Below are 24,154 nucleotides of genomic sequence, written 5' to 3' on the forward strand. Positions count from 1 at the left end.
TTCCTGCTTTCAAGATAAGGTAAGTACATCTAGCCTGAAGGTGGAGAAAATGCAGAAAAAGAAAATGTGTTTAGACAAGGTTAAATTTTTGCCTAAAGAAAGTCGCTCTGGGGAATGTCCTAAAAAAAAAAAAATACTGAAGCTGGTGCAGAAATAGAGCACAGGACTTTCAAGTGCAAGATTCCAAATTTGATCCCTGGTACCACATATGCCAGATGGATGTTCTGGTTCTCTTTCAAAGAAATAAGTAAATGAGTCTTTTTTTTTTTTTTTCCTACCAAGGTCATTGCTGGGGCTTGGTGCCAGCACTTGAATCCACTGTTCCTGGTGGCTGGTGCTCTCTTTTTCTCTCTATTATACTTGATAGGACAGAGAGAAATGGAGAGATAGAAGAAAGAGAAATCTGCAGACTTACTTTACCACTTGTGAAGCAGCTTCCTGCAGGTGGGGAGTGGGGGTTCGAATCTGGGTCCTTGCACATGGTAATATGTGCACTTAACTGGGTGTGCCATTGCCTGGCCCCCGCAAATGAATCTTTTTTTAAAAAAAACATTGATGCCAGAGTCCCACCCTCCAGAGAGTCTGATTTAATTGGGCTAGGATGTGACCTAGGGCTTTGGGAATTTTAAATGCTCCCCAGATGACTTTAATGTGTAGCCAGGGGTAAGAGTGATTGTTCCAAGAAATGCCTAGAGCTCTGTTTTAGAAGCTTGCTGCTTTGGTCCAGTCCATAAGCGTGAAAGATTCCCTCCTGCTGAAGTAAGGTTGATATGGGCCTTGAATAATGGGTAAATTTGGGGGCTCGGTGGTGGTACGTCTGGTTGAGTGCACATGTTACAACGTGCAAGGATCAGGGTATAAGCCCCAGTCTACACCTGCAGGGGGAAAGCTTCACAAGTGGTGAAGCAGTGTTGCGGGTGTCTCTCTGTCTCCCACTTCCTCTTCACTTCTGGCTGTCTCCATGCAATAAATAAATAAATAAATAAATAAATAAAGATAATAAAAAATAATAGGTCAATTTTGGTCAAGTAGAGAAGCACACATGAGGGATGGGGGAGAACATCATGAGCAAAAACTTTAAATGTCTGAAACACATGACAAACAGCAAACAATTTGGCTTAGAATAGGCAGAGACTAGAGAAAAAACATGCAAGACTTGAGAATACCTGGGCATATCTCTGGAGGTGGATATTATGAAAAATTCAGTTTGGTTGGAGTTTAGGTTAAAGAGAGAAAGCCAGATCATTTTAAATTATGGAAAGCCATATTAAAATTATAAATAATTGAGTAAGCAGTAGGGAATCTTGAAGGATGTTTTAGCAGTGTGCTTTTCTCTCTCTTTTGTTGAGAGAGAAAGTGAGAGGGAAGGAGAGAGAGACAGAGAGAGAGAGGGGCAGGGGGAGAGAGAGAGAGAGAGAGGCTCCTGCAGCACTGCTTCACTGTTTATGAAGCTCTCCCCTGCATGCGGGGACCAGGGGCTTGAACCTGAGTCCTCATGTATTACAATGTGCCTGGTCCTGGCAGTGAAATTTTCTGAAGTGTGTATAGAGAGAATGGTATGACACCAGTGTCAAAGGAGAGTTAGTACCAGGAGAGGGCAGAGTTATGAAGACTGATAAGAAGAGCTGTTGCAACAATGCTAGATGATGTTATTTTCCTGACAAACATTGGAGAAAAGTTACAGATTCAAAAGATATTGTGATAGTAGAATTAAAGTGTCTTGACATTACATCAGAAGTAAAGATAGGAGAGAGATAAGAGGTATCAAGATTCAGATAAGGGTGCTGGGAAAATGGAGTCTTTAACAGAGATAGGGAAGCAAGTTCTTGGTGGCATTTTATCAGGTTGGATTTGAACACGCTGAGTTTAGAGGACTGGAAGAATAGTTTAGCGTTTATAGGACTGGAAGAATAGCTCATGTTGCCATGCTCCACAGACACCAGAAGAGTGTCTGCAATATAAACAAACAAGTTGGAAAATGTCTTAGGCATCTCTGACTACTTTAATGAAATAGCATCAACTGAGTGGCTTATAAATAGTACAAGTTCATTTCTTATGGTTCTGGATGCTGACAAATCCAAGAGCAAGGGGCCAACTGATTTGGTGTTCAGTGAGAGCCCCTACTTGTTCAAATGTGGCTTTTGGTTATGTCCTCTCATGGTGGAAAGGGCAAGGGAGTTTCTCCAGTTTCTTATTGGGCATTAATTCCACTTAAGAGGGTCTGCCTTCTTGACCTCATCACCTTCCAAAAGCCCCATCTCATATTGGGAATTAAATTTCTACATGTGAATTTTGAGGGGATATAAATCAGTTGACAGTATAGAAGCATTTGGTTAGAAATGTTTTTTTTTTCTTTTGAATGAACGAGATTTTTAAGGGAAAGTCTCATAGAAGGAAAAGACCCAGAGACAGATATTTAGGAATATAGAAAATACAAGGGGTGGGGGAGGAGCTAGAAAGGATGATTGCAAGCAGAGGGAAAGGAGAGAACATGTTCCTGAATCCAGGGGAAGTGAGGCATCCAGGGTCAAGAGTCAAACATGAAAAGGTTCAAAGAGGCAAAGTACTATGAAAACATGATTAATTTTTACTTCTAGTCATTGGGCCTAGTTATATGGGAGAGCAGTTTCAGGAGAGTATGGAGTAGAAGCATATTTCAAAGATTAAGAAACAGTGGGTGTGACCTGGAAGGTTGAAACAGTGGTTAGAAGTCTCATGTTCGATCCCAGGCATCTAATGTAGCAGAGTCATGTATATATATATCCTTGGAGTCATTATGCTATTTCCCCTACAATAAATATATATATTTAAAATTATTTATTTATTTGATAGAGACAAAAATAAATAAAAAGGGGGGGGAATAGAGAGAGAAAGAAAGAGAGATACCTGCCTCACTTTATGAAGTTTCCCCCTGCGGGTGGGGAACAGAGGCTTGAACCCTGGTCCTTGCATATTGCAACATGTCTGCTCTACCAGGTGCACCATCACCCAGCCCCAAACAAATATATATGAAAGAAAGAAAGAAAGAAAGAAAGAAAGAAAGAAAGAAAGAAAGAAAGAAAGAAAGGAGGAAAGAAGGCTAACAATGATTATGGAGGAGCTCTCTGTTCCCTTTGCTTTCCCTGTGCTGGTACACACATTACACAGGGCTCTAATTCAAGTTGTCTGTCACTCACCAGCCCACAGGCATGAACAGCTGTGGTTAGCTGGCATCTATTCCTTGCCCCTCCATTCTATCCCTGGCCAACTCCAGAATGGTCTAACCTCTTCTTTTTTCCTGACTTCCTGGAGTTCTGGGCATAGATCCCCGTGTCCCATTGTAAATCCTCCCTCTCCAATGCCATAAATACAGTTTTGTAGAGAGAAGTATACCAGAGAAAGAAATTCCCACCAAGAATGGATGTGAGACTCTTTTCCATAGGACTCCCCTACCCGACCTCCATATGTCTCAAGAGCCCTGGCAATCTGTCTTCTACTGTTTGTTTTATCAGTGTTCTCACTTCTTCCCTGAAGGGGAGGTTAGGGGATGTAAACTAAGAAACAAAACAAAACAAAAAGCAAGTGTGTTCAAGTTTTTAGTCCTTAGAATTAGGGTTGATAAATCCACTTTGTGTCTTTAATAGTGTCTTTCAGAAATTCACACACACCACACACAGATCAGAACAAGATGAGGGAGCGGGGAGTGGGTCGGCTCCTTACTGACACTGGGGTTCTGTTCCCTGGGTTCCCTTCTGCCTGGCTGCCCAGGGGTTGGGATAGGTAGGGATATTTACAGGGAACCGGGATATCATCTTCATCCTAGGGTGTGAACCGGGACCCTTTCAAATCTCATGCCAATACATATCTCAAAAGTAGAGATTCTGAGACTGGAAAGAAAACAGGTGGAGGCTCCAAAAAAAAAAAACAACAATTCCTCAAATCCTTGGTCCTTCCTCCTCCTATCCCAGGAAGTCAGCTTAGGGGCGTGGTTACCCTGGGGCGTGGGCCCAGATCAGAGAGAAAGGGAGGACTGAGTCCCTGGGTCTGGGGGCCAGGCCCCAACACCGGACTGAGTTACCCCGCAGAGAAGGCGGAGCCTGCCGGCCTGGAGGCGGGGCTTGTCAGCAATGAGGCGGAGCCTGCGTTGGAGGCGGGGCTTCGGAGGGCCATTCTTTGGGCTGGGGAGAGGAGACCTTGGCTCCTTGCTAAGGGGTGCAGTATTTAGAGGGGCTGGGGCAAGTAAGGGCCTGTCACTTGGTGGGGTTGCCGGGAAGCGGCTTTTCTGGGGGTGTAGGTTTTGGTGGGGTCCTTTAAGAACTGGGCTTGGAGCGTGCCCACTAGGCTTAAGGGGTCCGTGGAGGCCGAGTTTGGGGTGTAGCAAGGTCCGGTCGCCCCAGGCGGGTGTGCAGGGCGCTCACTGGATCCGCGGCTCTGGGACCGCAGGGCGCTCGGGAGGTCGGGGGCGCAGGGTGGGGCGGGGCCGGGCGTCCTTACGGATCCCAGTAGTTCTCGTGGTGCTGCGCGGCAATGATGATGACTACGGTGAGGATAGTACAGAGCACCATGGCTGCAATGCCCACGGCCAGGGATATGAAAGAGAAGTTTCGGGCCTCTCGAGAAGCAATCTCAGCAGATACCATGTCTCCGCGGGCCAACGCTGTGCGCACCTGCGGGGGACGAGGTAGGGGCGGGCGGGGGTGAGGGCAAGAGGATCATAGAACTGCTGCTTCCCCAGTATCCCTCAGCCTCCCCAAACATGCTCCCCATACTCCTCCTCGGGAATAAGAAAAACACAGTGAGACACTCCCTTCCAGATATCCCGCCCCCCCCAACACACACACACACACACACACACACACACACACACACACACACACACACACACACACACACACACACACACACACACACACACCTGCACAGCTTTGAAGATGGCAATGATGCCCGTAGGCCAGAAACAGCAGATGGTGGTCAGCACCGCAATGGGCATGTAGTCATGTGGCGGGCGCCTTGGTTCCAGCAGGGCCAGCCCTGGACCCTGAGGTGGTGGGGGAAGTGTGGAGGTGACCCCCGTTCCCCCAGGGGTCCCGCCTGCATAGGGCTGTGGATGGAAGGTTGAGAGGACAGTCATTTCAATACTCTCCCATCTTACTAACCCTCTGCATCTGACAGAGCAGTTTTGACTTATTTAAAAAAAAAACACCACACATTTATTTATTTAAAGAGAGTGAGACCACAGCACTGCTCTGCTATGTGCATATATGTGCTTTGGTTTAAACTGGGGGCGTTAGGCATACAAATTCTGTGTTCTACTGCTGTGCCACCTTTGTGACTGATGAAGCAGTGCTTATTTTTGCTTTGTTTTGTTTTATTTTATTTGTTTTTGCCACCAGGGTTGTAGCTGGAGCTTGATATCTGTACAGCTAACTCCACTGTCATTTTTCTCAGCAGCCATCTTTTTTTTTTTTTTTTCTTCTTTCTCTCTTCCTTTCATAGATGGTAAGACAGAGAGAGAGATGGAGAGAGGGAAGAGAGGGAGATGACTGAGGGTTTGAACCCAGGTCTGCCCCTGGGGCCATCTTTTTTTTTTTTTTTTTTTTGGTCTTTTTACCAAAGAACTGCTCAACTCTGGTTTATGGTTGTAACCATAATTGAACCTAGGAGCTCAGAACCTCAGGCATGAAAGTCAGTTTGCATAACCATTATGCTGTCTCCTCAACCCTGGGGCAGTTGTTTAAACACAATTGTCTTTCCTAAAATAGCATAATAGTTATGCAAAATGACTTTTATACCTGACACTCTTAAGATTTGAGATTTAATTTCACCCTAAACCAGAGCTCAGTAGTGCTTTGGTAAAATAAATAAATATAGTAATATTTATTTATTGTGGTCTGACAGATGAAGCAGTGGGTGCACCATTGCACTCTTGGGCATGAGGTCCCATGTTCAATTCCCTGCATTGGCCAGGGTAATGCTCTGTTTTTCTATCATAAATAATTTTTTTTAATGAGAATGAGAAAATGATAACCAGAGCATTATTCTGACATATGACACTTAGAATTTCAGGCATGTGGGAGGAGGGTAGATAGCATAATGGTTATGCAAAGAGGCTCCAAAGTCCCAGGTTCAATCCCCTCCCCAACACCATAAGCCAGAGCTGAGCAGTGCTCTGGTTAAAAAAAAAAAAAAAAAAGAATTTCAGGCATGTAGTCCTGTGCTCTATCTCCATACCAAGTCTCCAGTCTGCAAAAACACAATTCTTGAGTGATTCTTCTTAAAGAACCTGACCATCCACTACCCCTTAGGACACCCATAAATTTCTCTACCTCCTCTTCTTCTAGCGTTTGCCCTTCTTCTACCTCCTCTAATTGCTGTCATTAACTCTATATTCTTGGGGGGGGGTGGTCCTTCACACAACCTCCCCCAAGGTGTGGTGCTATCAGTGCTGTCCTGACTTCACTTCAAGACTTGTTTTTGTCTTCAGATACTCACTTGGCCTCCTTCCCATTTACTCAATTCCAGTGTCCTCATCCACTCCACTCCTACCCCCTTCCCCAACCTCGTTTTCAAGCTTCATTTCTCCCACCCACTCTAAACTGCTTCCTTCTTCCAAATCACTTCTGAACCTCTAGATTTGTTCCCCTTTCCAGGCCTGCCCTTTTCTCTGACCCCCAACAGACTACTCCCAGGCCTTTCCTTAATCCTTCTTGAGTCTTGCCTCTCCCCTTATTCCTGCCTCTCCAGCAAAATCCCCTGGCCGGATTTCCTACCAACCCCCAAAGTGTCCCTGATTCCAAGTCTTGTTTCACCATGTCTCCCCCCACCGCCCACACCATCCCCTGTTTGTTAGGTACTCACCGCACTCACTGGGTAGACCGGCAAATAGGCAGTGCACGGTTGCAGCTGTAAGGGGTAACCCGGGGCTACGTAGCCCCCCAGCGGCAGAGTGCCCACAGCCCCTGTGTGCGTGGGCACCACGAAGCCGGGGGCCTGGGCAGTGTGGGAAGGCGCCGGTGGGGGCGGGGCGGCGGCAGCAGGTGGTGGTGGGGGCAGTGGGCCCTCGAAGCGAGTCTCCTGTAGATAAGGGTCGGGTGGCATGCGGGGCAAGGTTGCACAGCCGGGTGGGGGCGCCCCGGAGGCCTGGCCAGGCGGGGCGTGGTGTGGGGGCCTCGGCAGTGTGGCGGAGGATGAGGGGCCTCGCTGAGTGCTGGCCCCAGAGGAAGCCAAGCCACCTGCTCCTAAACGCGGGAGGGTGGCGGTGCCAGACTGGTGGTAATGGTGGTGATGGTGGTGGTGCGAGGAGGGGGCTGCCTGTGGGGGTGGGGCTGGGGGTTCAGCGGGGGGCTGGGGGGCATTGTATGGTGGTGGAGAGGTGTGAGGGACTGAATCTGGAAGGCCTGGGATGGCGAGCAGTGGAGATGGTTTGGAAAGAGGTAAGTGACAGAAATGAGATAAGGAGGCAGTGAGGGGCCGCAGAGGGTCAGGGATGGAGAAAGATAATGGGAGAGACAGAGAAGAGATGGGTGAGAAGATATCTCTCATTCTTGGGGGCGGGAGAGGTGTATCTAGGCCATCTGCCCTCCCCCCCTCCTTTCAATCTAGTTTTGAGGTCATAGTTCTCCTATCCTGTCTCATCAACCCTCCTTCACAGACCTGCTCTCTGGGTCTCAGCTATGACTGACTACCTTTGGGTGCCTGCTGAGAAGACAGTATAAGACAGTGTAATGGTTATGCAATAAGACTTTTATGCCTGAGGCACCAAGGTCCCAAGTTCAATCCCCAGCCCTACCATAAACCAGAGCTGAGCAGTGCTCTGGTATGGGGGGAAAATTATTACCTTTGGGTTGCCTCTCTGAACTAGCTCTGAGTGTGCACATGTGCAGACATGCAACACTGTTAGCATGTGCTCAGCTCAACAATTGCATAAATATATGCAGGATGACATGATCTACTTTGGGGTCCCTTCAGTGGAGAGGTGTGGTCCTAACTTCTCTAGGAATCTCAGTACCTCTTTTAAAGAAGATACAGAAGACTCCTCAGTATTTTTCTCCTCTGACAGCCCCCAATTGGTTATGTCTTCATATTTACCCATGTGAGCCAGTGAGCTGCTCTCCCTGCAGCACCTGGCTGATTCAGTACCACTTTTGGACTTCCCTTATACTCTTAACCTGCTCCCCCCACCCCATGCTGTTGGCCAGTCTGAAACTGGAAGGAAGAAGGGAATAGAAGGGTGGGGGGTTGACCTCTGGGTAGAAGGAGAATTAAATAGAACCACTCTCTAGGGAGGGGGAAGGGAGGGGATTGGGGACAGGATTGGGGGAGAACTGGGAGACTCTAGAAAGGGTAGGAGCATTTGTTGTTGTTTTTACCTGACTTTTCTGTTGACATGGCTGTGGCCTCCCACTAAGGACTGGGTTCCTGTAGCCGGAGTCAGGGTCCCTGGCTGGCTCCCGAGTGCACAGACTGCGTAGTCTGCAGCAGCGCAGAGATGGAGAGATGAAGACAGGGGGGGGGGGGTAGAGCGCAGGGGGAGGGATTTAAAGGGACCGGAGCAATGGTGGGGGAGTGAGGGGGAAGCCCTTCAGACGAACCCCCACTCAGTCTCTCTGCTTTGAAGCTGTCTCTTCTCTAACCCCAGTATTTAAGTCCCGGGTTTGGGCTCCCTTGGAGTTGTCATGGAAACAGGGAGGCAAGTAAGACCAGGCAAAGCGGGTGGGACTAAGAGAAGGAAGGAGGACCAGAGAACCATCTAGTCTTCCCCTCCAAGAATGGCCATCAGGATATATTGGGGGAGGATGTGAATAGGTTCTCTGTGGGTTCTGGTTCATTCCAGGCAGGTCTTCCACTTAGAGTACCTGCAAATTTTGGAGATCTTATCCCTAATCATTGGTCCTAGTCTGCCCTCCTCCTCTCCCTACTCCCTAAATTTAGGAAAGGTAACTATTGACAGAGAACTATGTGCCGAGTTGAGACCTTTGATGACCTGAACATTTCCCAGGCTTATTATCTTGGCCTGCCACCCTAGGCTGGAGTGACCCTGGGGTGAGAGGCTCTTATTAATAATAATTCGGAGGTAAGGTCAGGGGTAGATAGCATAATGATTATGCAAAGAGACTCTCATTCCTGAGGCTTCAAAGTCCCAGGTTCAATCCCCTGAACCACCATAAGCCAGAGCTGAGCAGTGCTCTGGAAAAAAAAAAAAAATTCGGAGGTAGTGAGGCTGCGGGGTGGAGGGGGGTAAGGAGATGGTATTATAAGCTTCAGGGTTATAAAGATATTTCCTCCAGGGTGAAGTTGCTGAAGCTTCTTGGGAGGACGGAATGAATCAACTCCTCTTTTATGGTCATTGTTTGGAAATACAGGCTCTGTATTATTATTATTATTTTGCTTATTGTACTCCCTAGGGTTCCTGGGTCCCGCAATGTTCAGATCCATTCCTTAAATCCCACTCAACCAACCTCCCACCTCCCCCGCCTAGACTCTACACCACCTCCAGAGTCGACTAGGGGGTACAGCCATAATTGCAGTCTTTTTATTTGCTCATTGCATCTTAGGGATGTCTGGACAGGGATGGAAGGGGAAGACAGGCAGTCTTCCAGGACTTACAAGAAGTGGTCTTTTTTCAAAAACATAGCAGGAAACCACTGTTACACACACACACACACACACACACACACACACACACACACTTCCCAGGCTGATGTAGTCGCTGGCCTGGGCTGTGTCCTTCCTGCCCTCCCCAACCCCAAGAGGTGACCACAGAGCCAGAGACCCTCGTCTGGGCCAGGCCCAGTTCCCAGTTCCCAGAGAAGCAATCAGCAGCTCTGTACTGGTCGTTCTGGTTTCGGAGGCGTTAGCTTGCCTACACCCTATCTTCACTTTACACAACTCCAAAAGCATATGGGTTTTATTGGAAGGTTTCAGATCGGAGAAGGCCTGGAGAACAGCTCAGACTCTAATTGCCCTATAAAAGCCGTAGTGGGGCGCCAGGGGGTTGGGGCGCCAGGGGGTCGGCGGAGAGGCGCAAGACGCCGGGAGCAGGAGCGAAGTGGGTGGGCGGCGCGGGCCGAGGGCCAGATTGCCGGGTCGCTTAGGTGACCAGACTGGTGGAAGCCACTCGAGCATGAGTCAGCGCTGCCTGGGGGCCCTCCGCCCCTGGGGTGGGGGGTGAGTAGTAGATGCGGAGTGGAGTAGGGAAGGGGAAACTGGGCCAGACTGCTCTTTTATTGGGAAGGACCTCAAGGACTCTCTGCGTCTCTGAAGACAAGGGCACGACATGCACTTCAGAATGGAGAGTTGTAAGGCCCTGACCTTAGGCGGGCAGGCCAGCAGGGCCAGGGGGTGGGATCCGCTAGGTCTGGCTTCAGCTCCCAGGGATGCCTTTCCCTAGCCTACCCCCCATAACAGAGAACCCTGAGGCTAGAGAACCCCGTGTGCCTCTGCGGAGCTGCACGCCAGCATAGGGGAAGTGAAGCGAATCCAGGCCGGGAGGTCTGGATGTTGAGGTGCAACGGGGCTCGGACAGCCTTTACGCGGTTGCTGGTAGGCGTTTGTAGCCTTTCTCCCCGTGGTGTCTAAATGGATCGCTCCGCCTATTTCCTCCCTCCCCCTCCCCCCGCTGCTGAGTCGCAATGGAAAGTTCCATTGCCCCTCCGGTCCCAGGCTTGCGTTGCGGGGGACGCAACTAGGTTGCCAGGGAAAGCCCCGGACGTGACGGCGGAGCGCGACCCCAAGCAGCCGCCCAGCTCCCGTCTGTCATTCCCCTACGCTCTGTCCTTATTCCTTTCGCCTCCCCCTCCCGGGAGTTCCAAATCAGGGAGAAGTAAACTGCAGGCGCAGAGAGGCCCTCGGACCCAGGCCAGGTGGGACTTTGCATTTTCCAGAGGTACTCTCTTGAAAAACACCGGCTCATGCATGGCTGGAATGAAGCTTTCGGAGGATCTGAGGCCTAGGGACTTAGTCCCCTGGGCCCTGAGTTGGGGGCGGAGCTTAGGCTGCGCTTTGGTGCGTCTGCGTGGCTGGGGGTGTGCAAGTGGGTTGAAAAGACTAGAGCAAGTTAAAAGTAAAGTATATGTATATTTGACTAGTGTCTGGTGTGGGTACAGGCGGGGGAAGTTTGATTGCCAGGCGTCTGTTCCGAGGAGGGGGTATTGTCACGTCTCTCACAGGCCCTCGTCGCCCCCTTCTCAGGTGGGAGCATGCTGGGACTCCCGGGGTCGCGGCTCTCCCCGGCGGTGATCCTGCTGCTGTTGCCGTTCCTGCAGCTGCTGCTGCCCGCGTCCCCAGCTTCCCATGGCGCCTTCTATAAGCCGGTCATTGTGGTGCATGGGCTCTTTGACAGCTCGTACAGCTTCCGCCACCTGCTGGAATACATCAACGAGGTCTGGCCGGGGACACCAGGTTGTGGGTTCTGAGGCATCTGAGGTTTCTACAGTGGTTGGGGTGGGAGAATGGGGAACTGAAAGCTGCCCCTTTCAGCTTGACCAGTTTCTGAGGAGCTGGTGCTGGCATGGGGAGAACTGGGGGACGGCAATAGGCACGTGGACGCTGTCTAGGAGTGTGTGTAGGCAGCCAGGAGTTCTTCCTGGTTGCTCCATTGCCCCACCATTCACACAGACACACCCCGGCACTGCGGTGACAGTGCTCGATCTCTTTGATGGAAGGGAGAGTCTGCGGCCCCTGTGGGAACAGGTGCAAGGATTCCGAGAGGCTGTGACCCCCATCATGGCAAAGGCCCCTGAAGGGGTGAATCTCATCTGTTATTCACAGGGTAGGCCCCCCTTCATCTCCAAAGTCTTATTTGAGACTTGATCCTTACCAGAGTTCCACTTCTTTCTGTGCCCTTTTCTGAGCTACATTGCTCCTATCAGTGCACTGACGGTTAAGTCCTCCTTTTCTCACTTCTCCCAGCACTTGGGTCTTCTTTTCTATCTGTATTCTGAATGAGGGGCCGGGGAGGGACTTCTTGCATTGGCGGCTTCTTTCCCCATTGCCCAGTTTTGGGCATCAGGTATAATGGGGCAGTTAAAAAGCACATAAGTGGGGGGAGTCGGGCAGCCGTTTAAGCGCAGGTGGCACAAAGCACAAGGACCAGCATAAAGATCCCAGTTCAAGCCCTCGGCTCCCCACCTGAAGGGGAGTAGCTTCACAGGCGAGGAAGCAGGTCTCCAGGTGTCTATGTTTCTCTCTCCCTCTGTATTCTCCTCCTCTCTCGATTTCTCTCTGTCCTATCCAACAAGGATGACATCAATAACAATAGTAAGTACAACAATAAAACAACAAGGGCAACAACAAAAGGGAATAAATAAATAAAAGCACATAAGAGTTATGAATCACAAGATTCACCATATAATTCTGGTTCTGTCACTTTAACAGGACATGTGACCTCTTGTTCCAGGGTACATCTGTTTTCTCTGGGCCTCAGCCTGGTTTTGTACATTTTATTGGTGGGGGTTGGAGTGGGGAAGCTGTCACTGGGTGGTGTCTGAGTCCTTTCTCAATGAGGTATTCTGCCTTCAGGGGGTTTGGTGTGCCGAGCACTGCTCTCTGTCATGGATGACCACAATGTGGATACTTTCATCTCTCTCTCCTCTCCACAAATGGGACAGTATGGAGGTAAGCGTACTGTGAGATCCACAGGGAGCTCTGAGTTTGGGGGACACAAAAGTTTGTAATCACTTGGCATTACTGTTCTCTTGCCAGACACAGACTACTTGAAATGGCTCTTCCCTACTTCCATGAGGTCTAATCTCTATCGGATTTGCTATAGCCCCTGGGGTCAGGAATTCTCCATTTGCAACTACTGGCATGGTGAGTAGGGAGTGCCAAATGGAGGCCTCCTTGGAAAAGGCATCCTGGAGTGATCTGGGAGGTAGTGCAGTGGATAAAGTGTTGGTCTCTCAGGCATAAAGTCCTGAGTTCGATCCCCAGCAGCACATGTACCAGAGTGAAGTCTGGCTCTTAAATAAGTAAGTAAAATATTTGAAAAATATTTAAAAAAAAAAGAAGAAAGAAAGAAAAGGCATCCTGAAGAGTAGGGCCTGTGCTTTTCATCCCAACCATAATGATGCTAACTTACATTCATTAAGTGCTGAATATGTGAACAGGTACTTTTCTTTTTTTTTTTTTGGCCTCCAGGGTTATTGCTGGGGCTCAGTGCCTGCACCATGAATCCACTGCTCCTGGAGGCCATTTTTTTCCCCTTTTGTTGCCCTTGTTGTTGTAGCCTTGTTGTGGTTATTATTATTGTTGATGTCGTTCAACTTGAGTTAGGTGACTGGCCACTGAGTTTGGAGATAAGGGAGGATGGGAGATGGGAGAGGGTTGGCTACCGGCACCCAGACTATGAAGAAGCTTCCAGGCCTTCCTACTTGAGTGGGTGAAGTTCAGACTTTCTGTGAGTTGTTGCCAGCGGGCTTGGCGTGCTGCATCCAGGGAGGCAATGAGATGGTCGGCCACATCTGGGTCGCCCGACTCATCATACTGCTTTAGTAGTTGCTCGCATTCAGCATCAAGACAAGGCGTATAGTTAGCACGTCTCCTACGAGGAATAGCTTAGGAAGCTGCTTTGAAGATGGCTTGGTGGAAGCGCCTGTAGGAATCTTCAGAGGGGATAGAGTTGGACATGCTAAGATCGACCCAGTCTGGAAAAGAGAAATTTCCTATGAGTGGTCATCCCACTTCCGTTTATCTTGTCCATCTCCAAAACTCTTCCCTTTACACTGTCTGAACTGGAAGATGCTTTGAAGAGGGTTAAACCGGGAACGGCTGCTGGCTATGATAACATCATCCCAGAACTCATTCTTAACTTGGGCCCCAGGGCAAAGAAGTGGCTTACTACATTCCTGTCCCACATCTTGGAATCCGAATCTATGCCCAAAATTTGGCGTCGTGCAAAGATAATAGCAGTTTTGAAACCAAAGAAAGACCCAACACTGGCCGCCAGCTATAGACCAATTTCTCTCCTCTCCATGTGTTATAAACTCCTTGAGAGGCTGCTTCTGTCACGCATTTCTCCTCTTACAGAGAAATTCCTATCACCCGCCCAAGCTGGTTTCCGCCCAGGAAGATCTACCTGCGAACAAGTCCTGGCCCTCTCAACTTACATTGAAAATGGATTCCAGAAGAATTTAAAGACGGGTGCTGTCTTTGTTGATCTCACAGCAGCCTATGACACGGTCTGGCACCGTGGTCTCCTAGTCAAGATCTCAAGATGCCTGCCTCCATAGGTGGCCAACACTATATCGTTTCTTCTCCAAAACAGAAGATTCCGGGTGCATCTGGGTGACAAGTCTAGCAGATGGAGACTTGTCTCAAGTGGCCTCCCCCAGGGCTCCTATGCTATTTAATATTTACATCAATGACCTCCCAGAAACTTCTTCAAGGAAGTTCATCTACGCCGATGACATCTGCTGTGCAACTCAGGCATCCAAGTTCGACATCCTCGAGGAAACACTCACGAAAGACATGTCTCTGATATCTGATTACTGTAAAAAATGGCGACTAATCCCTAGCACTGAAAAAACGGTATCATCTGTTTTCCATCTACACCATGCCTCGGCCTCGCGTGAGCTTAATGTGCAACTTGACGATACGAGAATCCGGCATGAAGCCCAGCCAGTCTATCTTGGCGTTACTCTTGATTGCACCCTGTCATTTCACGAACATCTCAAAAACTGCAGCAAAGGTGGGCGCGAGGAATAACATCATTGCAAGACTGGCCAGCTCCTCATGGGGCACGAGTGCTTCCACAGTACGATCATCATCTCTGGCATTATGCTATTCCACTGCAGAATACTGTGCCCCAGTATGGTTCCGTAGCCCCCATGTCCACTTGGTCGATTCCAAATTATATTCCTCCATGAGGATAATTTCTGGAACCATCCGTTCCACCCCGGTTCCATGGCTGCCAGTTCTTAGCAACATCGCCCCGCCAGATATTCGTCAGGATGCAGCATCATCTAAGTTCATTTCCCATGTCTACGCTCGACTGGACCTGCCAATATACGCGGATATCTTCGCCCACCCTATCCAACGCTTGACGTCTTGTCATCCAATCTGGTCCCCTACGCCTACACTGAACTTCTCTGTTCTAGACTCTTGGAAACAGAGTTGGAAGTCAGCTGAGGTAAAGAACAAACACCTCTTTGGAGTATTACACCAAAGTAAAAGACTCTGGGGTGGGTGGGTGGGTGGGGAAAATACAGGTCCATGAAAGATGATGAATGACATAGTGGGGGTTGTATTGTTAAATGGGAATCTGGGGAATGTTATGCATGTACAAACTATTGTATTTACTGTTGAATGTAAAACATTAATTCCCCAATAAATTATTAAAAAAAAAAAAAAAGAACAAACACCTCACAGACCCCTGCAAGTGTCAACCCGGTTTTGACCTAGCACGTTATGATTGGGCCCTCCTCAATCACTATTGAACAGGCCATGGCCAGTGCGCCGCTATATTCCATCGCTGGGGAGCCAGAGACAACCCGAACTGCCCCTGCGGCTCCAGACAGACTATGACCCACATAGCCAACGACTGCCACCTCTCTAGATTCAAAGGAGGTCTCGAAACTTTACATCAGGCTCAACCTGACGCTGTTGACTGGCTACGGAAGAAGGGCAAACGCTAGAAGAAGAAGTTGATGTCGTTCATTGTTGGATAAGACAGAGAGAAATGGAGAGAGGAGGGGAAGACAGAGAGGGAGAGAGAAAGATAGACACCTGCAGACCTGGTGTGAACCTGTGAAGCGACTCCCCTGCAGGTGGGGAGCCGGGGGCTCGAACCAGTATCCTTAAGCCAGTCCATGGCGCTTTGTGCCACGTGCGTTTAACCCACTGTGTTACCGCCTGACCCCCATGTACTTTTCTTTTTAAAAAAAATCTTTTTATTTTAAACAACAAGGGCAGCAAAAGTGAAAAAATATTTAAAAAAAAAAAAAAAAGAAAGAAAGAAAGAAAGAAAAAAAAAAATCATGGTCCGGGAAGTGGCACAGTGGTAAAGCTTTGGACTCTCAAGCATGAGGTCCTGAGTTCGATCCCCGGCAGCACATGTGCCAGAGTGATGTCTGGTTCTTTCTCTCTCCTCCTATCTTTCTCAAAAAAAAAAAAAAAAACTTAAAAAAATTATTTTACTTTATTTCCTTTTGTTGCCCTTGTTTTATTGTTGTAGTTATTATTGTTATTATTGATGTTGTTGTTGGATAAGACAGAGAGAAATGGAGAGAGGAGGGGAAGACAGAGAGGGGGAGAGAAAGACACCTGCAGACCTGCTTCACCACCTGTGAAGCGACTCCCTTGCAGGTGGGGAGCTGGGGACTCAAACCGGGATCCTTCCACTTTGCGCCATGTGCACTCAACCCGCCGCGCTACTGCCCGGCTCCTTTATTTTACTTTATCTATTATTATTTTGTCATAGCACTGCTCAGCTCTGGTTTGTAGTAATTCAGGGGATTGAACCTGAGACCTTGGAGCCTCAAGCATGAAAGTTGGTTTGCATCCATTATGCTGTCTTCAGCCCCTTTACCTTTAAGGGGCCAGATATTACATTTGTCTTTCAGAACATATATTCTCTCATAGCTATTCTAGTCTGCCATAGTAATATCAAAGTAGCTATGTGCTACCTGAAGTGAATTCCCGGGTTTTTAAGACCTTGATGCTAGGTCCTGACTGCTTGAGTTTGAAACCTGTCCCTGCTGGGTGACTTTAGCAAGTTACTAAACCTTTCTGTGGTTCAGTTTTCCTCATCTGTAAAATAGTATAATATATAGTATATATTATACATATATTATGATGTACTACTATATGTTATATATTTTTTATTTTGCATAGAGAAAGAACTTGAGAGGGAAGGGGGATGATAGGGAGCAAGAGGGGGCCCATTGAGCACACATGTTACAATGCACAAGGACCCGGGTTCAAGCCCCCAGCTCCCACCTTCGGGGGAAAGCTTTGTAAGTGGTGAAGCAGGGCCACAGGTGTCTCTCTGTCTTCTTCTCTGTCTCCCCCTTCCATTCAATTTTTAGCTGTCTCTATCCAATAAATAAATAAAGATAATAAAAATAAATATATATAAAAAAGAGGGAGCCAGGTGGTGGTGCACCTGGTTTAACATACATGTTACAATGAACAAGGACCCGAGTTCTATCTCCCAGTCTCCACCTGTAGGAGGAAAGCTTTGTGAGTGGTGAAGCAGTGTTGCAGATATCTCTCTGTCTCTGTCCGTCTCTACCATCCCCTTACCTTTCGATTTCTGGTTGTGTCTATCCATTAGATAAATAAAGATAATACAAAAAAAATTTTCAGAATAATAATAAAAACAAGAGAGAGAAGAAGAGACACCTGCAGCACTGCTTCATCCCCCTGCAGGTGGGAACTGGGGTTCTTGTGCATTGTAGCATGTGCACTTTACCAGATGAGCCACCACCCAGCCCTGATATGTTACATATTGCATATTATATGTAAAAATATAATTTAGTGGTCCGGGAGGTGCTGCAGTGATAAAGCTTTGGACTCTCTCTCAAGCATGAGGTCCTGAGTTCGATCCCTGGCAGCACATGTGCCAGAGTGATATTTGGTTCTTTCTCTATCTTTCTCATAAATAAATAAATAAAATCTTAAAATAAAAAAATAAATATATAATTTTAGATAATAGTATAGTATCTACCTTAATTGTAAGGAGTACATTAATGAATATAATGTAGTAGTCTGGGTGGTGGCACAGTGGACAAAGCATTAGACTCTCAAGCATGAGGTCCATGGCAGCACATGTAGCAGATGTCTAGTTCATTTTCTCTCCTCCTATCTTTCTCATTAGTAAATACATAAAAATCTTTTTAAAAATGAATATAATGTACACTTTGAGCAGTATCTGGCTCATATGGGTGCTAGGTTATAGACTAGAAAGGTATTTGCTGTCATGTTTACAATGACTATTACTGCTGCTATTGCTCTTCTCCTTGTCCATTACTAGGCTACATCTTCCAGCCTCTGGTCTTGGCCTTCTTTCCCTTGTTCTCTGTCGTTCTAATTTATGTTTGTGCCTAGACCCTCACCATGATGACTTGTACCTCAATGCCAGCAGTTTCCTTGCCCTGATCAATGGGGAGAGAGACCATCCTAATGCCACTGGTGAGATGCCATGCTTGCTATCAGGCCCCATTCTTGCTTCTCTAACTCCCTGTATGGCCCTCCCCGGCCTGACCTGACCCCTGTAACTGTCTCTCCTGTAACCTCCCTCTCACCCTGCAGCATGGAGGAAGAACTTTCTTCGTGTGAACCGCCTGGTGCTGATTGGAGGCCCTGACGATGGTGTTATTACCCCCTGGCAGTCCAGGTAAGAGGGAGCTCTGTGGACAGGAGATTGACTTAAGACAATCTTTATCTCATTCCTAGAACTGGCCCATTCCTCCTACTGTCTGCTTATGTCCTTCCTTCTACTTAGCCTGTCACCAAAGACAAAATCCCAGGAGTCATCCTCCCTAGCTCTTTTTATGTATCCAGTCAATAAGTCCTGCTAAGTCTGCTCTTTTTCCTCTCTAGCCCTGCTACACCCATTTGCAAAACCAAACAAAACCAACCAAAAAAAAAAAAACTTATTATATAAGTTGCAAATGAATAGCCAGATAGCCAGGTGAAGAGGTGCACAGGGAGAAGTTGGGAAGGGTCCTGAGCCCAGGAAGTTTTCTCAGTCCATAAATTTGGAGAACAGAATTTGAAGTGTGGGAGGTCGGGCTGTGGTGCAATGGGTTAAATGCACATGGCGTGAAACTTGAGGACTGGCATAGGGATCCTGCTTCGAGCCCCACCTGCAGGGGGGTCGCTTCACAAGTGGTGAAGCAGGTCTGCAGGTGTCTGTCTTTCTCTCCCCATCTCTGTCTTCCCCTCCTTTCTCCATTTCTCTCTGTCCTATCTGGCAACAACAACATCAATAACAATAATAAAAACCACAACAATGATAAAAAAAAAAGGCAAGGGCAACAACAACAACAACAAAAAAGGAAAATAAATAAATAAATTAAAAATATATATAAAAAGAATTTGAAATGTGTTCATCAACTCTCCCATAAAGGCCTAGGAGATAGTGCAGTGGTCATGTACTTTACCAGATGCACTACCACCCATCCCTGATATGTTATATATTGCATATTATATGTAAAAATATAATATAAAATAATAGTATAGTACCTACCTTAATTGTAAGGAGTACATTAATGAATATAATGTAGTGGTCTTGAATGCAAGAGTTCCCAGGTTTGATCCCTGACATCACCAATAGACAGACCTGAGCAGTGCTCTGGTTTAAAGAAAAAGAAAAACTTTTAATTTTGAAATATCTACTGATTCACAGAATGCTGTATATATATATATATATATATATATATATATATATATATATATATCTTTTTATTTTATTTTATCTACTTATTGAAATAGAACCAGAGCATAACTTTGGCACATTTGATGTCAAGGATTGAACTCAGGACCTTTATGCTTGGGGGTCTTTGTTTTAAATATATTTATTTATTTTCCCTTTTGTTGCCCTTGCTGTTTTTCTTACTGTTGTTGTAGTTATTATTGTTGTTGTTGTCATTGACGTTGTCATTGTTAGATAGGACAGAGTTAAATGGAGAGAGGAGGGGAAGACAGGGAGGAGGAGAGGAAGATAGACACCTGCAGACCTGCTTCACTGCCTGTGAAGCAATTCCCCTGCAGGTAGGGAGCTGGGGGCTCAAACTGGGATCCTTATGCTGGTCCTAGCGCTTCGTGCCATGTGAGCTTAACCTGCTGCACTACTGCCCAACTCCTATATGTTTGGGGGTCTTAACACTCTTCTGCCTTTTTGACCTCAGCAAAGATAACTAACAGAAAGTCTTGTGCATTTTTCATTCAGTTTTCCTTAATAGTTGTATCCTATGTTATATAAATATATATATATATATTTCCATGCCATCTTATTATATTTTCCTCACTTATTTTACTTACTTGAACTGCATTCATATCCACCAGCTTTGTTCCCTTCATCCTATTCCTCAGGAAAATTCATGGCTCCATGACACTCTGTACATGCCTCTACTACAAATCATTATGATCTGAGTCATCTGAGTGATCTTATGTCACTTAACAAATACATTTATTGAGCTATGGGTACACACTGTTCTGAACCCTGGAGATACACTGGTAAAAAAAAAAGTTCTAGCTGTTATGTAGATTACATTCTTGTGGGAGACAAATAATAAATGTCAACATATATTCCAGGTGGCAATAAGATAAGGTAGGGGGAAGGGTAAGTGGATGACTAGAACCTGTTTTTGATAATGACAAGAGAATAGTCTTGGAAGAGTTGTTGTTTGAGCAGAGATGAAGGAAGTGAGAGAAGCAGTTATGAAGTAATCTGGGGGAAGAAGAATTTAGGGAAAATGCACAGCACCTGCAGAGGTTTGGGGGTCAGATATGAAGGAAGAAAGGCCAGAGTGCAGGGTGGTAAGAGGGTAGGAGAGATGAAAGAAGTAGCAGAGGCATTAGTTATGTTGAGTCTTTTGAGGCAAAGCAAGACTCTTAAGAGGTTTTTTTTCCCCCTAAAATATACATAACATAAAATTTACCTCTTTTTTTTTTTTTTTTTGACACCACAGTTATCCCTGGGGCTCAGTCCATTGCTCCTGAAAAACTTTTTTTTTTTCTTTCTTATTTACTTGATAGGACAGAAAGAAATTGAGGCTGGGAGGGAGAAGGTAGAGAAGGAGACAGAGAGACACCTGTAGTACTTGCTTCACAGCTTGTGAAGCTTGCCCCTGCAGGTGGGGGGGGGGGCAGGGTCTTGACCCCAGGTTCTTGTGTATGGTCTTTGTATATGGTAATGTGTGCGTTTAACCAGGTACACCACCTAGCTAAACTTTACTTTTTCTTTTTCTTTTTTTTTTTTTTACCACTAGAGCTCTGCTCAACTCTGGCCTATGGTGGTGCGGAGGACTGAAGCTAGGATTTTGGAGCCTCAGCCATGAGTCTGTTTGCATAACCATTATGCTATCTCTCCCACCCAAATTTACCATCTTTTAAAAATGTTTATTTTAGGTGGAGGGGAGACAGCATAATGGTTATGCAAACAGACTCTCATGCCTGAGGCTCCAAAGTCCCAGGTTCAATCCCCTGCACCACCATAAACCAGAGCTGAACAGTGCTCTGGTTAGAAGAAAAAAAAAAAATGTTTATTTTATTTATACCCTTTTGCTGACATGTTTTATTGTAGTTATTGTTGTTGCTATTGGTGTCGTCGTTGTTGGATAGGACAAATGAGAGAAATGGAGAGAGGAGGGGAAGACAGAGAGGGGGAGAGAAAGATAGACACCTGCAGACCTGCTTCAGCGCGTGTGAAGCAACTCCCCTGCAGGTGGGGAGCCGGGGGCTCGAACCGGGATCCTTAGGCTGGTCCTTGTGCTTTGCACCATCTGTGTTTAACCCGCTGCACTACCGCCTGACTCCCCAAACTTACCATTTTTAAGTGTATAGTTCAGGAGACTGGAAGGTAGGTCATCTAGTAGGGCATGTGCTTTGGCATGCGTGTAGTGCAGGTTTGACACCCTCTGGGTGTGCCACTGCATCAGGAGAAGCTCTTGTGCTATATGGTGCTCACCTTTTGACTCTCAAAAAGAATGAAAAAGCCTGGGTGGGAGTGGTGAAATCACAAGAGGCCCCCATGATACAAAAAAAAAAAAAAAAAAAGTGAACAGTTCAGGACCATGGACATAGCATGGTGGTTAACACACAAATTTTCAGGCCTAAGGTTCAGAGGTTCAATGTCCAGTACCCAGCTCCATCGTAAGGCAGAGCTGAGCAGTGCTCTGGTAAAACAAAACAAAATAAAACTCACAAGTACATTCACATTGTTATGTAACCATAACTACCCATGTTCAGAACCTTAGTTTTTTCTTCCTAAACTGAAGCCCCATGTTCATTAAAGAATAAATCCTAGAGCTCTGAAGGTGATACAGTGGCTAAAGCACTGGACTCTTAAGCCTGAGGTCCTCGGTTTGATCCTCAGCATCACATATACCAGAGTAATGATCTAATTCCCTCTCTTTCGCTTGAGAGACACCTGAAAATCTGCTTACCTGCTTGTGAATCTCCCTTTTCACAGGTGGAGACTGGGAGTTTGAACCCAGGTCCTTGTGTGTGGTAACATGCACTCAACCACGTGTGCTACTACTCGCCAGGCCCAGTTTTTTTGTTTGTTTCTTTCTTTCTTTTAAAATGGCTACTCAGCTTTTGAGCTTGATTTTGCTTTTTAGTTTTTGTTTTACCAGAGTATTGCTCAACTCTGGCTTATGGTAGTGCTGGGGACTGAACCTGGGCCATCAGTGTCTAATGAGCTTATTTTTAAAATTTGAAAAAAAAATTCTGACATTAAAGTAAGAACAATTTTAGGAAAACACTGGAGATTTTCAATTAATCTGTAATTGGCAAATTAAACAGAAAGTATTAGTTCTTAAAATTCATGCCTAGATGCCATGTAATTCAGGTGAAACTATTGATCAGAAAGTATTAACTTTATTGTGTTAAGCTGTTGGATTCTAGTAACCTGGGAGATGGTACAATGGATAAAGCATTGTTCTCTTAAACATGAAATTCCAAGTTCCATCCCCTGTATTGCACGTGCCAGAGTGATACTCTGGTTCTAACTCTCTCTTTCGTATAAGTAAATATTTAAATAAATTATTTAAAATAGTGTTGAATTTATACCTGAGTTTCAATAAAGTTAAAAAAAATGTATGAGAGGGAGAGAGACCAGAGCACCACTTTGTCATATTCATTGCTATAGATCCAACCCAGAGCTTCAGACATTTCAAAGCATGCACTTTGTTTAGCCACTTCCCTAGCCTATTCATTTTAAAGATTTATTTATTAATTTAGTTGTCATTGGCATTTTATTACTTTAGGCTCACTTTTCAGGTAGAAAGACAAAGACAGACAAAGACATCACAATACCAAAGCTTCCTTCAGTGAAGCGAGGACTGGGCTCAAACCTGGGTCAGCCATGTCCATAACAAAGCAAGCACACTAAGTGAACTATCTTGTTGGCACAGAGATTTATTTATTTATTTACTTAAATATTTTATTTATTTATTAATGAGAGAGGTAGGAGAGAGAGAAAGAACCAGACATCACTCTGGTACATGTGCTGCCGGGGACTGAACTCAGGACCTCATTCTTAAGAGACCAACGTTTTATCCACTGCTCCACCTCCCGGACCACAGAGATTTACTTATTAATGAGGAAGAGAGAGAGATAGAAGAGTGCACTCTGGTCTGTGCAATACTAGAGTTTGAACTCTGGACCTCATGCCTGTAAGTCCGATCGATCCTTTATTTACTGCACCACTTCTTAGGCTGCCACCATAGATAGCCTTTATTTTATTTTTATATATTTTTTAATTATGTTTGTTGCCACCAGGGATACTGATGAAGTTTGGTGCCAGCACTATGAATCCACTGCTCCCAGTAGCCATTCCCCCCTTTTTTTTCTTTTTATTTGATAAGAATAATTGAAATTGAGAGGGGAAGAGGAGATAGAAAGACACCACAGACTTGTTTCAGCACTTGCTCATGAAGCCAGCGTCCACCCCACAGGTAGGGATTGAGGCTCTAACCTAGGTCTCTGTGCACGGTAACATGTGCATTTAACCCTGTGTGCCACCACCCATCCCCCAGCCTAGAGAGTCTTAATTTAAAATAAAAAAAATAAGATCTTTTGTATTTAAGAAAGTTACCAAGCAGCCAGGGAAATTGCACAGCTGGCAGAGCATAAAATTTGCTTTTTGGAAGTTCCTTGTTTGATTCCCAGTATCATGTGCTCTGGAGTGGTACCCTAGCTTCTCATTTGAAATTTCCTTTCTAGCTCATATGAAAGAAATAAATAAATGGAGTTTCCAAAATAGTACAAAGCAATCTTATATAACCTTTAGCTAGATTTTCCAAATGTTAACATTTTACCATATTTACCTTAGCATTGTCTCATATATGTGTGTGTTTGTGTATATACATAGTATATTATCTCTGTGTGAAATGTTTGGGAATAGGTATCAAACATGAAGTCTTTTACCACTAAAACTTCAGTATGTCAGTGTCTATTTCCTATACATAAAACATTCTTCTACATAACCACGATTGTCAAAAACAGG

The 24,154-nt window shown here is 46.0% G+C and overlaps 3 protein-coding genes across 10 annotated transcripts in view; 1 reads left to right on the forward strand and 2 right to left on the reverse strand.

The window, feature by feature from the left end:
- Positions 1-24,154, forward strand: part of PPT2 (palmitoyl-protein thioesterase 2) — a 26,434-nt gene continuing 2,280 nt past the window's right edge. The window contains exons 1-8 of one of the 7 annotated variants that reach the window (XM_060189535.1): positions 10,186-10,277; positions 10,785-10,841; positions 11,170-11,360; positions 11,596-11,749; positions 12,499-12,594; positions 12,682-12,789; positions 18,025-18,108; positions 18,229-18,313. In XM_060189535.1, coding sequence (XP_060045518.1) covers positions 10,256-10,277; positions 10,785-10,841; positions 11,170-11,360; positions 11,596-11,749; positions 12,499-12,594; positions 12,682-12,789; positions 18,025-18,108; positions 18,229-18,313 — 797 coding nt within the window. In that variant the 5' untranslated portion in view covers positions 10,186-10,255. The other 6 variants (XM_060189534.1, XM_060189540.1, XM_060189538.1 and 3 more) reach the window with 6 other exon arrangements.
- Positions 3,563-8,596, reverse strand: PRRT1 (proline rich transmembrane protein 1). 2 transcript variants are annotated; one of them, XM_060189553.1, is made up of 4 exons: positions 8,349-8,596; positions 6,838-7,376; positions 4,895-5,080; positions 3,563-4,646 (listed from the first exon to the last, which is right to left on the reverse strand). In XM_060189553.1, the coding sequence occupies exons 1-4, from the start codon at positions 8,365-8,367 to the stop codon at positions 4,470-4,472; spliced, it is 921 nt and encodes a 306-aa protein (XP_060045536.1). In that variant the 5' UTR covers positions 8,368-8,596; the 3' UTR covers positions 3,563-4,469. The 2 variants fall into 2 exon arrangements, with proteins under 2 accessions (XP_060045536.1, XP_060045535.1); XM_060189552.1 differs by lacking the exon at positions 8,349-8,596 and having other exon boundaries at positions 6,838-7,560.
- AGPAT1 (1-acylglycerol-3-phosphate O-acyltransferase 1) overlaps positions 19,167-24,154 on the reverse strand; it is a 22,459-nt gene continuing 17,471 nt past the window's right edge. The window contains exon 7 of the mRNA XM_060189544.1: positions 19,167-19,273. Within this exon, the coding sequence (XP_060045527.1) occupies positions 19,188-19,273 (86 nt within the window). The 3' untranslated portion in view covers positions 19,167-19,187. The remainder of the gene's footprint in view (positions 19,274-24,154) is intronic.

Source organism: Erinaceus europaeus, chromosome 4 (assembly GCF_950295315.1).
Source record: "Erinaceus europaeus chromosome 4, mEriEur2.1, whole genome shotgun sequence".
Classification (NCBI taxonomy): Eukaryota; Metazoa; Chordata; class Mammalia; order Eulipotyphla; family Erinaceidae; genus Erinaceus; species Erinaceus europaeus.

Bases quoted from the DNA above. Each gene is read 5' to 3' on its own strand.
- PRRT1 (XM_060189552.1), bottom strand. From the start codon at position 7,521: ATGAGAGATATCTTCTCACCCATCTCTTCTCTGTCTCTCCCATTATCT. The intron at 5,081-6,837 runs GTGAGTACCTAA...TTCCATCCACAG, and splicing joins CGGTCTACCCAGTGAGTGCG to CCCTATGCAGGCGGGACCCC. The intron at 4,647-4,894 runs GTGTGTGTGTGT...CGTCCCCCGCAG, and splicing joins CCATCTTCAAAGCTGTGCAG to GTGCGCACAGCGTTGGCCCG.